Raw genomic sequence first — 12,793 nt, 5'->3', positions numbered from 1 at the left:
TCAATTTATTGAGAGAGGGTCCCTATTTAACAGAAGAGTGAGTAGCTGAAGAATTTTTCTGTTTCTCTGTTTTTTGCTTGGCAGATCAGTGATATTTAGAGCTTGGAAGACTTTACATTTTGTCGTAGGAGAGTGCTGACTACAAATCCTTGTCTCCTTGCTAGTTAAATATCCATTCACTGAGAGCTTGAGAGAGAAGAACCACATGGTTAATTCATTCTCTCTGAGGAAAGATCTGGTGCTCAAGTTCCTACTGCACTTAGTGTAAAACAGAGAGCTTTTCAGAGGAAAGCACATCTTCTCCCTTCCTGGTTAACACTTGAGCAACTTTCTTACTACTTTTGGCTAAGTTGAGAGGTAATTATCCTATGAAAAGTGAAACATCGTCATTGGTAAGGAGCAAGGAGCTTCCAGGATGGCTCTGGTCCACGTGCCTGGCATGGAGGCACACCTCCACCAAGAGGGAAACCCAGACATCTAATTCCCCAATGTGGGAGAGATATAAGAAATATTTCACTCCTTAATGTTTCACACTTGCTACTTCAGATGTTCCCAAGAGAGTGACTTGCTGGTGTGGTGTTTAGTTCTCCTTGTGAAATTCATAAAAATTTCCAGCCTGGATGTTGCAAAATCTGCCAAGCAAATGCCTACTGCACTCAATAGTATCAAGTCCCTGTTGTGCATCTAGCCTATGGGTGTTTGAGTCTCATTGTTAAGTGGGTTTAAGGCTCGATGTGACAAGTCACTTTGAAACTGAGATTTTCGGCACACTTGAAATAGAAACCCTTGTGAAGCTCCCAAGGAACAGCATTCTGTTTTAAAATTGTCAGTAGACAACAACAGTGCTGAACTAAAGATGCATCATTAAATGAAAAGGGTATTTTTTACATACCTTATAGCTAGGGTCTCAAATAATTGACACAAGTTTACTAGGTGTTTGATCCAGCAGCTCTTACTGACTTCACTGTATGCTGTGAAGCACTATGCATTTTGGCAATTTGGAGGTTTATTTAGGAGCCTAACTTCTGGTGCCAGCATTTGAAAATCTTGGCCAGGATTCCCACATAATATTAACAGTCACACCGTATGTGTCAGTTTTGTGTGAGATCAACACATCCAGCACTCTGCTAAACTGCAAATTTAATAAGTGAAAAAAAGAGAAAAGCTTACGTATGTGCAGTGTTGCTAAGTTTGTGTGTATTTGCTTTTACTTGAGAAAGATCAGCCTTAATTTACCACTTCCTGATTACATTTAGATCCAAATAGAAAGTGAGGCAATAAAAGGCATCTTTGTAGATCACCTTGAATCTGGACTTAGTCCAGGGTGATTACTGTGAAATCAAGCTCTCACAGAAGGGACTGGGAAAATTTTAAGTAAGAACTGAATTGATTGTTTAAAAATCTTGTGCCACAGAGTTTATACAGCAGTTGGATAGAGATGCCATTATCACTTCCAACTCTGTTTCTGTTTTTTTTTTTTTTTACTTTTCTTTTCCTAACATGCAGGTTTGTATCAAGTTATCATTCACAACAGTGGAAGGTCTAAGCAACCTCAGAAGGATAAATTTTAGAATGAATGAGTTTATTGCAGGATTCTTATCTAGCACTATTAATTTTACTAATTTAATATGATCCATTTTTCTTGATGTCAGCTATCTAGAAGAAAAGCATTGAATCTGAAATAGTTGTTTAGACTTCTCTATGAGAAGAAGGAGATAGGCACCTCCTCTGTGCAGTTAACACACAGCCTAGATAAGAATCTAGGTCAGGTGAGATGAATCCCACCCTGTTGCAAAAGCAGAAGATGCTGAGAGAGCACGGTCATGGTGTTATAATAACTTTAATGGAGCCAGATTCTCTTGTATTCCACATGAAACGACCTTGCCAACCTACTCCTGTGACATTCGATATAAATGCAAATCTCTTATTGTCTCCAGTGGGAGATGTCACATATCTGAGATAGCATCTGGTGGTGACGATGTGAATAAATGTGCTCTGTGAACTGGGCAGTGTACACCAATATCATTATCATGAGACAAGCAACAGGATGTGAACTCACATTTTCAGAGGTGAAAGGCTGCTTCACTCACCCACTTGGCCATGCAGCCTTTATCCATCATACATCCTATTGATTGCTATGAAAGGAAGCACAAGCCTACAGGAATTGTTCTGCGGTGATGGGTGGACACAGCTTTAAACAGCTGCCTGAGGACTTTGCCAAAGGGTGGCCAAAATGATTTTTTCATTCCCCTATTCCAGCCATCATGCCACAGTGATACCTCTGGAAATAGCTCCCTTGGCCAAGCATAACAGGGTCACACCTGCCCAGCTGTTCATGGTGGTCATGCTTTCTTAGGATGGGATCCAAAGCCCACCAAAATAATTGGAAAAGGCCCTGTTGACTCAAGAAGATATTTGGATCAGCCCCTTAGTCCTTGTTTCTACTGAATTAGCTACTCAAGCTGGCAAAGATTTCCCTATATCATGCATGGCAGGGTTTGGGCCTTTGGGATTACTGTAACAACTTTATAGTTCCATATTGGTAGACATTTCATCCTGGTGGTTTTTAGTAAGTGATGTCATTCCTCTCATCTCCCTCTGTTGATGCATTTTTGGCAAAAATCTAGGACATCTTTAAGACACATGAGGCTACTCCCATTTTTCACACAGAAGTGGACTTCTGGGATTGAGCCTTGAATAGGTGAGCAATCAGCAACTTTCCAAAATGTACAAACTGTAACTCAGAGTAGTGAGTGAGAACATGAACCACAGAAAATACACATATAAGGGAAAATAAAATTCTAGTACTCAGAGAGGGAAAAGAGAGTTACTGCGTTGTTGGGGAAGTGAAGAAGTGAATTTGTTTCTCATCCTGTATAGGATAAATTGATGTAAAATTTTCATCCAAAAGCAATTAAAGCCCATATGTTTCTTTCAATTGATTCCAACAAGCTTTTGTTCAATCCCTGCAAAGATGAATATGCTTTTGAAATCAGTAGGGTTTTTGAAGTTTGATTCTGATGTAAGTGGCAAAGACCTTGGTTTTTCTAAAAGTAAGGTCAACTGTTCATGGCTGAAGTACTGGTCGTGTTGCAAGTATGCTAATTATTTGTTTCTGTGTAGTTATGTTCTGCCCGAGTCATTTCTCTTGTATTATAGTTTGTTTTTTTTGTTTTGTTTTGTTTTGTTTTGTTTTGTTTTTGTTGTTTTTTTTTAACCAAAGTCTATAATTTGAATGGTGGGGTTTTATTGTCACACTATTTCTGTAGTGTCTTTTGCTACATAATACAAACGCATGTATTTCTTTTGGAATTACTTAACTGATATTGTTGTCTTCAAAAACCAAGCTGACTAGAGCTTGCCTCAAGGCTGCAACCTTACAAAGATGGTAATTTTTGAAAGCACAGCAGAAAACAGAATGTGAGAGATGATACTCAGTTAGCCAAAGGATGACATTCTTACAGAAATGCTAGCATAAAACCCCTAGAGATAACTCACTGCAATGTATGTTTACAATTGAACTATTTTTTCATTAGGGCTTCCTTCCTTTTTATTTGCATTAAATTGTATTTTCAAGGGATGTCCTTTGGCCTTGGAGTAGTTATCACAGGAGAATAATACAAATTCGTCTTTGTTTTCTCATCAGTACTTTCAGTTTTACATTAAATTCTATATTGAAACAAAATGACTGACTATGCAATAGAATATATCTTCATTCAAATTAGCAGACATTTACTGTTGATGGATAATTTTTCCAAAGCTATTAGGTTTTTCAGGAGCCTAAGCTCTATTTTCATTTTAAAATTTCAGAGCCATTATGAAGATGAGGATTCACAGTCTTAAATCCTACTCATGAAAACAATGCTAAGCGAGTGGGCATTAAACAAAATCTGTTAGATCTCTCTCTAAGAGAGATAGCCATAAAAATTAGTCCAAGCAAGGCCTGGTAATAGGTTGTAGACTCTTACATCACCCAGGCTACATCTTTACTAAATAAAACCAGAGATCGGGTTCAAGACCAGACCCATAGTCACTGTAATGTTTAATGCTAAATCAGACTTTGCCATAGTTTAGGCATGCTCCAGCTGATACCCTCTCAGTCAAAACTGTGGCAGTGTTTGGGGTCTAAGGTAGATGAGGAACTGCCCCCAACAGGCATTTCAGATGTTCCCACAGATATAGATGTAGAATACAAGCTGACCTGTTTTGTTTTTGAATATATAGGTAATCTCTGATACTTTTGAGACTGTTATACTCAGTCAGCAATTGTTAACTAGTTACTGTTGTATTTGCATTTAGGATATTTATGCAGGTCCATTTTAATGTAGAACTGTATGTGATGAAAATATTCTGCATTATTTTTAGCTGTAGTTACTGCATGAAGAATTCATCCTTAGGCATGGGTACACAAACCTGTACCCACTGGGTGGAAGTTACGTTCCCTTTGTAGCTGTGTGTATCCCTCAGCCCAGGCAGGGAAGGGGCAGTGGAAACCCAAGGGAGAGAACGGTCAAGGCTAGTCCTGAGCTCACAGGGATGGACTCGCTGCTAGTGGCGGATGTTATGTGGCCATGAGGATGGAGTTTGCCAGCAATGGAAGAGGGACATGGTCAGCCCTTGGAACTGTGTGTGTTGTTCCTAATGGAGATGTTTTGCATAATGCCAACCTTACATAGTGAAACAGATCCTGACCATGAGCCCTTAACTAGCACCTTAGATTAAACTTGTGTCAAACTGGAGATTTGGCAATATGAATTTAAGTAATCTCTGTCAAAATGAGCCATGAAGGAGGATAGTAGAGCACCACAAATGTTATCTTTCTCCCCACAGACTTTGAAAACATTATTGAACCATGTTTCTTACTTCACAGACTGTGTTATGGCTCCACCTGGCAGGAAATACAGGGATTGTTTAGTTAAAAATGTTAGAAAAGAAGGCAAGAGTTTATATGTAAAAGGTTGTCACCAACTGGATTAGTGTTTTCAGGTTTTCTTGGTAGTATCCAGGATTTCTAGTGCCCCAGTAACACATCCAGATGCCTCCTCGAAAGAGAAGCTTTCTAAGACTCAGATTAGAGAATAAGAATAAAACAAGAGACAGAAAAGAGATACAAGCAGCTATGGGAAGAAAAGCAGAGATAAGTGAACATGAGAGGTGGTGGGTCACCAACATGACTGACCTGACCTTGCAGGTATGCTGACCCTTGAAAGGCACAGAAGGAAAAAACTGAAGGTTGAAGAAATAGGCTTGTGGGAGGTCTTCAAGCAAACTGTGTGAGAACCAGCTTACTTTTTGCAAGCCAAAGAAAACAGTTGAATTAACTAGTTTGCCAGTATGGGTCTAACTGAGGTGGGAGCCAACCCCAGCAGTAAATGAGCGATGCTGGTGAAGTGTCTGAGGGAGAAATTGCTGTAGCAGTGCTCTGGACTAGAAGAGGATGAAGCTGCACTGTTCAAAGCCAGAGAAAAGGATGCTGCAGCAGTCAAGCTGTGGGCACGGGCAGGAGTTTCAGTTATGTGGATGAGCAAGGAAAGTCACTTCTGAGAAATAATGAGCTACAGGGATCTACCTGGCATCTGTAGAATCTGCCTTTATTAGAAGAAAAATAAATGGGAGGCACAGGAGGTGCAGTTCACTGAAAAGTTATGGCCTCTGCAAGCTACATACAGGGAAAAGATAGATGTGGGTGTTTCAGTCTGGAAAATTGAACATGGTTAAACATTTACTAGGGGCCCTCTGTCCCAGCACATGAGTGTAACTCAAGCAAAATCAAGCCATTAGTCTAACACAGGGACATGCTGGTGGGGATCCTGCTCGATTCTGGCTCAGGACATCAACAGGGCAGAAGCTCAGCCTCGATAAGCAGAGCAGAAATACAAAAAGCAGGAAAACTTTGCTCTGTGAGTAGATCCTGCACTTTCAATACTTGAGATTATCCGATGTAGCCACCGGAGGGCACTCTAAGACTTTCTGTTGAGAGTCCTGTATACTGAAAGCTGCACTGCTTTTTTCAGCATGTAGTAAATTTAACTGTTCTTTGGTAGACTTGTCTTGAAATGAGAACTAGACAGTGTAACAGGTTTCCTTCACTCCAGACATGATTTCCTTGTCTTTGTAAAGATGTGATGAGGTGCCTGAGAGTGGGGCAGGGAATGAGGAGGTGATATTTGTTGCAGATGTACTGAGCCCATCATGTGATTTTCTCTGTTTTTTAAAGCAATGCTTTCAAAAAATGCAGTAAGGGTGACCAAGTGCTGCTTTGGGCTGACAAAATTTTCTGAGCAACCTGATTTCTTACTGACTTCGCAAGTGTTCTCACTGAACACTTGATTTCTGCTTGAATATGGATTGAATTTGTGACTTATTCATAAAACAAATTTTCCAAAGTGGCCTACACTGCTGACATCTATTATGGTACATATGCAAGTGTTTTCTAAATATTTAAAGAGAAATCAGATATTTTTCTATACTATTAGAGTGGTTATGGCTTTCTGACTCCAATATATGATTAAATAAAAAAAGATGGTAGTGCCTTACAGTACTGAATGCACTGTTTGAATGTTAGTAATAATAATAACGTATCGTCATTATCAGTGATAGTGGTATGAATATTAAAGCATGTCTCATACTCTCTTCAGGAACCCTGCTAGGTGTAAAAACATAAAGGATCTTGTTTACAGTCTTAAAAACCATTTGGTGATAAAACTCAAGAATTTGTGTAGCTTTTAGTAGTTTTTGTTTACAGATACGTTGATGCAATAAGTATTATTTAATTCACATTTTTTTCAACACCAGACAACTTCACTTTTCTAAGATTATCTTCTTTTCCTAAGTATCTTAGGGAAAAAAAGGAAGTTCATCCCTCCTCTAAGTTTTAACTTAAATTATCAAAATCTCTGACTGAGAAAGAAGAAAAGCCTGTTAGAATTGTTCTTCAAAGTTTCCATATATCTACAGGTAGTTGCAGGTGTGGACGTATAACCAACAGCAGTGGAAGATTCAGAGTAGAAGAAGAAATGACTGAGATGAAACAAATTAAAAAGATCTGGGCAGTTTTAAAATATAAAGGAGAATACATGGGAGCAGGATGAAGGGAAGTAAAGATGAAGGGGAAGAGTTTTAGAAGAGAGTTAAAAACCAACAGAGAAGAGGAGAGAGTGAAGAAAGGAGGGAAAAAATGTCTGCCAACTTTCAAAACAACACTGAGCTTTTCAAATGTGTATCAAATTAGCATCTACTGGCAAATGTCCTTTACAAACTGGTATAGCTGATCTGGACCAGGCAGCTTTCCTACTACACAAAGAAATCTGCAGGTGACCCTGCTTTGGCAGGGGGGTTGGACTAGATGATCTTTCGAGGTCCCTTCCAACCCCTAGGATTCTGTGATTCTCTGATTACCTGTAATTCTTTCCTAATATTCCTTCCGTTCATCTTTCATTCAGTGTCCAAGCAAAACCTATGATCCGCTCATAAAGTCTACCAGAGACTTTCCTGATGAGGTCATTAGTTTCATTAAGCGCCACCCCCTGATGTACAAATCCGTTTACCCAGTGACGGGAGGACCCGTGTTCACGCGAATCAACGTGGACTATCGTCTGACTCAGATTGTGGTGGATCATGTCATGGCAGAGGACGGACAATATGATGTTATATTCCTGGGCACAGGTATGAGAGAAGACTTCCATTATCATCATTCTGCACAAACCACATCCTCTCATAACAGTTTTACTTCGGCAGCTCCTGAATAAGCCTGTTGATTAGCATATTTTTCCTATGCGTGGAGCTTTGGGAAGTGTTTTGATGTTCCTAATTCTGTGCCAGGTCTTCATTCAAATGCTAAGATTTCATTAGTTTGTCAGCTCAAGAGATTGCTGCTATTGGGATTTTAATGCCTCCTGGTCCCAAGGTGATAAACCAATTAAGGTGTCAAAGTACCCTCTGAGTACAATGCAGTACCTGTTTTTACATTACACAGTACTCCGGCTCAAATTCCTGCTGTCAGCACATCAATAACCAATTAATAGAAAAAAAATAACAACTTCAAGGAGTTCTTCCTGCTACCAACAGTGACGTCGTGCTTCAACATTAAATCTCATTTGACATTGAACAGCTAAGAAAGATTTAAAATTGAGCCTAAGGCAACAATTCCAGTTAAAAAACTTTTGAAGATATAACTTAGTAACATTAATAGCTCTAAACAAGAGGACCAAGATTGAATAGAGAAAGGTTAAGCTCCTCTGTCAGGGAAGAAACCTGCTTTGTAGTTTTTCTGTGGATAATTATGTATCTATTTACATTTTTATGACAATTATATGGCTTAAGAAAAAAGTCTAATTTTACCATAGTGATTAAATTTAGGATCACAGGATATAACACCCCAGAGTATGGTATGCTAAGAAATATTAACGTTAACTATTAATAACATTTCTGAAGTGATAAATTACCATCTTAATCCACTAGAATTTCTTCTTCTTAATCATCAGTTTGACATTCTGTCACTGATAATAGGTCTTATATAGCACTTCTCCCTGGTAGATCTGAACACTTTAATAAAGAGGTCATTGCCTTTATCTCCATCTCACAGTAGGTTAAACTAAGGTACATGGAGCTGAAAAGGTTTATCCAAGGGCAGTGGATGAGCTACTGCCATGAGCTGCAGTAAACTAATATTTCTTTTTGAATCCTACCTCAGTACTATTGGGTTGCAGAGCATTTTATGGGGCCTGTAAGCAAATTTGGTGTCATACAGTGTAGTTCGATAGGTATGGATATTCTGAAGTGTTTCGGGGAAAGGAGTGAATTTTCACAGAGCACCACCTCATAAAGTGTGGGTTGTCTCAGCCTTCAGTAGGTTCCTAGCTGCATTATCAAACATGTAAGCCCTGAGATAGCCTTTCTTGGACCATTTATATCTTTCAGCTCAATCCCTCTCACAATTCTTGTCTTCCAAAAAAAGACAGCGTGAGAATCCCCCTGTGATCCCCACAAGTCAAGTACAGTAGTATCAGAAAGTAAAGCACAATTCTGTAAAAAAGAGCATTAAAGTGCTGTTGCTCCCCTGCTGTCTGAGAAAGCTGAGAATAAGCTTGATGGAAAATCTTTGTTGCTTTCTTAATGCAAACTTTAATATAGTCAACAGAGAAGGAAAGGGAACACAGTCCCAAGCTATCAAATGCCTAGTATTTGGGAGTAGTCACTGAAACTTACTTTCTTCTTATAATAATAAGAAAAAGTAATTTAAAATTTAGCTGTCAAAAAGATGAATTCACTAGTTAAAATAAAACTAAATATCCTCTTAAGTCATCCCGTTCAGAGGTATCTAGTCCAGTATGTACCATGCAGGCACTAGATGGCGCTCCATAACATGCAAATATTTAACTGCAGTGCCTTCCTTAAAAGTGATTTTTTTTTTCCAGAAGCACAAGTTTTTGTTCTATTTTAGTCTGTAAACTCATCATATGGAAAACAACAACAACAACAACAACAAAAACACAAAAAAACCCAAACAACAAGAACTTGAAAATAAAGTTTCAAATATTTTATAGAGAGACTGAATATAGATACTTCAAATTATCCAGGAGATTTTGAGAAGAGATTGGAAGCTTATTATACATTTGAATGTAAGCAATCAACCTGTGCATATGCAGGCTTTGGCAATTATGTCAAACAAACAAACAAAAGCTCCAGTACATGAGGCAAACTGAAATACTTTTGGCCTTGATTGGTAATATGATCCTCAGTAATCTGGGAAAACAAGTACAAAAATCTCATTCTTTCCATTATAATGTATTATTTTTCATCATTTCAATATTGTGCATAGTGCTTAGGATTCAGCTGCTAGACAGCAATAGATCTAGATAGCAATAGATGTTGTCTGAAGGCTACTTGATTCATTAGCTTTGTCTTCAGGGCATGACATGTAGTGGCACATAGGTACTGAAACATACCTGTGACTTTTACATGATGAACATTTGTTTCAGACATAGGCACAGTCCTGAAAGTTGTGAGTATCACGAAGGAGAAGTGGACTAAGGAGGAGGTAGTCCTGGAAGAGCTGCAGATATTCAAGGTAAGCATTAACGGCCGTGACATCAATTAAATATTATTCAGGGGACTTTAAGGCTCAAACTGCCTTTGTCTGTCAGGTTGTTTATTTACTGGTACTAGTTCAAATTTCCAGAGGGACACCATGTAAATTTTTTAATGCCTTGGTATTCTTTGAATTGAAAAAAGTCCAAAATCAAGCTGACTGTGTTTTTTCAAACTCTTAGAAAGTATTATTTTTCCTGTCTTCTTCTAGTTTGAAATCTTATTATGGACCCCAATTTTTTTTTATTGGCAGTATTTTATTTTTAGTATCAAGTTTTCTATTGTCTCAGCTTTAGGACTATTCTTAGTACAACTAACATTTTTTTTTAAAAACCCAACCAAACAAGCAAAATTCCACAGATGCAGAGACGTTCTTTGAAAAAACAACTTTAGGAATGGAAAACATAACACAAATAAAGCAAAGTTGGTTTTGATTATAAATGTGTTTTAATTTATTGGTGATGGCCGACACAATATTTTTGACCATTTTGATTTGGTTATTCTGGCTGAGTGGTAAAGAAGAAAAGTAACCAGAGCCCTGCTAACACTAATGACTTCTTCATATATAGAGCTTGTAAAAATCTCAAACCTTCTTTCAGCTGTACAGGCACAATTTCTGATTAACCTCATAGCTGGTGAGGGAGATGACATTGACATACCATTACAGTAGGAAAATGGAGACCTGTGTCTTCCATAGTGATCTTCTTTTCTGTTTAGTAGTTCCTTCTTCATTCTTTGCATTCTCATTTTCCTTTTTTTCTCACTCTGTATAGCTCTTCTTCAGTTTTCACTTTGCTTTTTCATCAAATTTCATCTGCATCCGTGGCCTTTTGATTACTTTCTCACACATCCTGTGTGCTCCTATGTGCTGTATGATGTCTTAGCCAGAATTTCTGCCCATACTAAATAAATGAATTTGGAACTTAGAGACATCATTTTCCAAGTGTAAGAACAGAATCTGTAATAATCATTACAAAGAGCACATTCCTCTATATGCCTTTTGATATGTCATGTGTATGAAGAAACTTTGATTTAAAGGATATACATGTTATCTTTCTACTGTCTTGGATACTGTCTTACATAACTTTGAAAATTTCAAGATTGCTCTGTGACCTGCCAAGTAATCAGCAGTTTCAGTATGTGCACCAATTTGCTGCATTCTGAAAACATAACGTCAAGGGCAAATGTACCATATCATATTTAAAACAAAGAAAAGGTTATTTTTTCATTATTTTTTCCTACTCAGCAAACATTCCTTCTCGTTTTTATGGGTGACATTTATAACTGCTACCTTCATGGTTCTGAATCCAGAAAATTGAAGTGGGTAAAGGGCTGAAAAGACATCCCTTACTTCCCTGAACTGCATTAGAGATAAACAATAGGCTTAGATTAATCATCTTCTATTAGGCAATAGGTAATAGTCTGAGCTTCATCCTGTTTTTTACATCAGTAGCTAACAAAAATTTAACTGTCTCTCATAGCAGTGAAATTCATCCTTCTGTGGAGGATCTCTCCCTTAAATGCCATCTAAGCTTTTCAAATAGTTCTTAATAAGACCTGAAGTTGATGTGAAGGCTCATTACCGTTCTCCAGGATGACGTAGATTGTAAACTCTTAAGAAGTTGCCTCATAAGGAGTAGGGAAAAATTGTGAGAGATATTTTTGGAAGCATGAATTTAGTGATTTCTGTTTGTTTTGGGTTTTTTTTAAATATTTCTTTTCGCCAAGCAAATGGATCTGTAATTTTATTTCCATTTTGAACGTTAAGTTCTGTTCTCTTTTTCATTACGAACAGGGAAATTGTAAACTAATGTGCCTTACTAATTCTTTTTTACAGCATCCTTCGATTATCTCAACCATGGAGATTTCTCAGAAGCAGGTAATCATAAGCTCTTTTAATTACTGCAGGATATTTATTACTCTGAACACTTAGCTTGTTATTTTCGGGTGATGCCTGTTAATTACTAGCCAAGCTTTCTATTGATGACTCTTAAAATGTATCTGGAAAGGAGATATGTTTGAACTTGTTTGTCTGCCTCATTCACGTTTGCTTACAAACAGTAATTTGTCTACCCAAGATGGTAATTGTTCATGGAAACAAATCTTTAGTCATATCGTAGTGGGATTTGTGAATGACGTCAATGAACATTCATTTTCCGGACACTAGAAATACTTGTCTCTTTACAATCTGGTAATAAATTATTATTACTATTATTGTTGTTATTTTTATTAGTAGTCAAGAGAGATTGGGGCCTCATTGTTCTGAAATTTTTGTGTACACAGACTAAAAAAACAGTCCCCCTCCTCTAAAATTGCTGTCTTAAGTCTGGGTGGTCCAAACCTGGCAGTCACAGGGGCCAGTCCCAGTTAGGAATCTCTCAATAGGAAATGGTTTTATGGCATCTCTGAGCTCTATGATGCCTACGTGCATGTCTGGGAGGCAGCATGACACCAGAGCCATCCCTGACTGCCCCACAGAAGTGTCCGTAGCAGCCTCAGCACAACACGTCTCCCTCACACAGGAGGAGGTATTTTTTGCCGTTCAGGCACGCACAGCACAGCTGGGTCCCATCTCCCCTAAAAAAAGGTGGCAGGCCAGCTGGAAGGATTGCGTGAGCCAGCTCCAGCTCAACTGCAAGCACTTGGACCACCCTTGTCTCAACAGGCAATCTACTCACACTTTGGGAAGAGGAAAGTAATATTG

General features: G+C 38.3%; 1 protein-coding gene across 3 annotated transcripts in view; it reads left to right on the top strand.

Annotated features, from left to right (window-relative positions):
* The window catches only part of SEMA3D (semaphorin 3D), a 144,902-nt gene that overhangs the window by 113,690 nt on the left and 18,419 nt on the right, over positions 1-12,793 (top strand). For all 3 annotated transcript variants that reach the window (XM_051640420.1, XM_051640400.1, XM_051640410.1), the window contains 3 exons: positions 7,443-7,665; positions 9,981-10,069; positions 11,927-11,968. In XM_051640420.1, coding sequence (XP_051496380.1) covers positions 7,443-7,665; positions 9,981-10,069; positions 11,927-11,968 — 354 coding nt within the window. The remainder of the gene's footprint in view (positions 1-7,442; positions 7,666-9,980; positions 10,070-11,926; positions 11,969-12,793) is intronic.

Source organism: Apus apus, chromosome 1 (genome assembly GCF_020740795.1).
Source record: "Apus apus isolate bApuApu2 chromosome 1, bApuApu2.pri.cur, whole genome shotgun sequence".
Classification (NCBI taxonomy): Eukaryota; Metazoa; Chordata; class Aves; order Apodiformes; family Apodidae; genus Apus; species Apus apus.
Note: the sequence above shows the minus strand (reverse complement) of the source record. Positions and strands in the feature narration are given on the sequence as shown.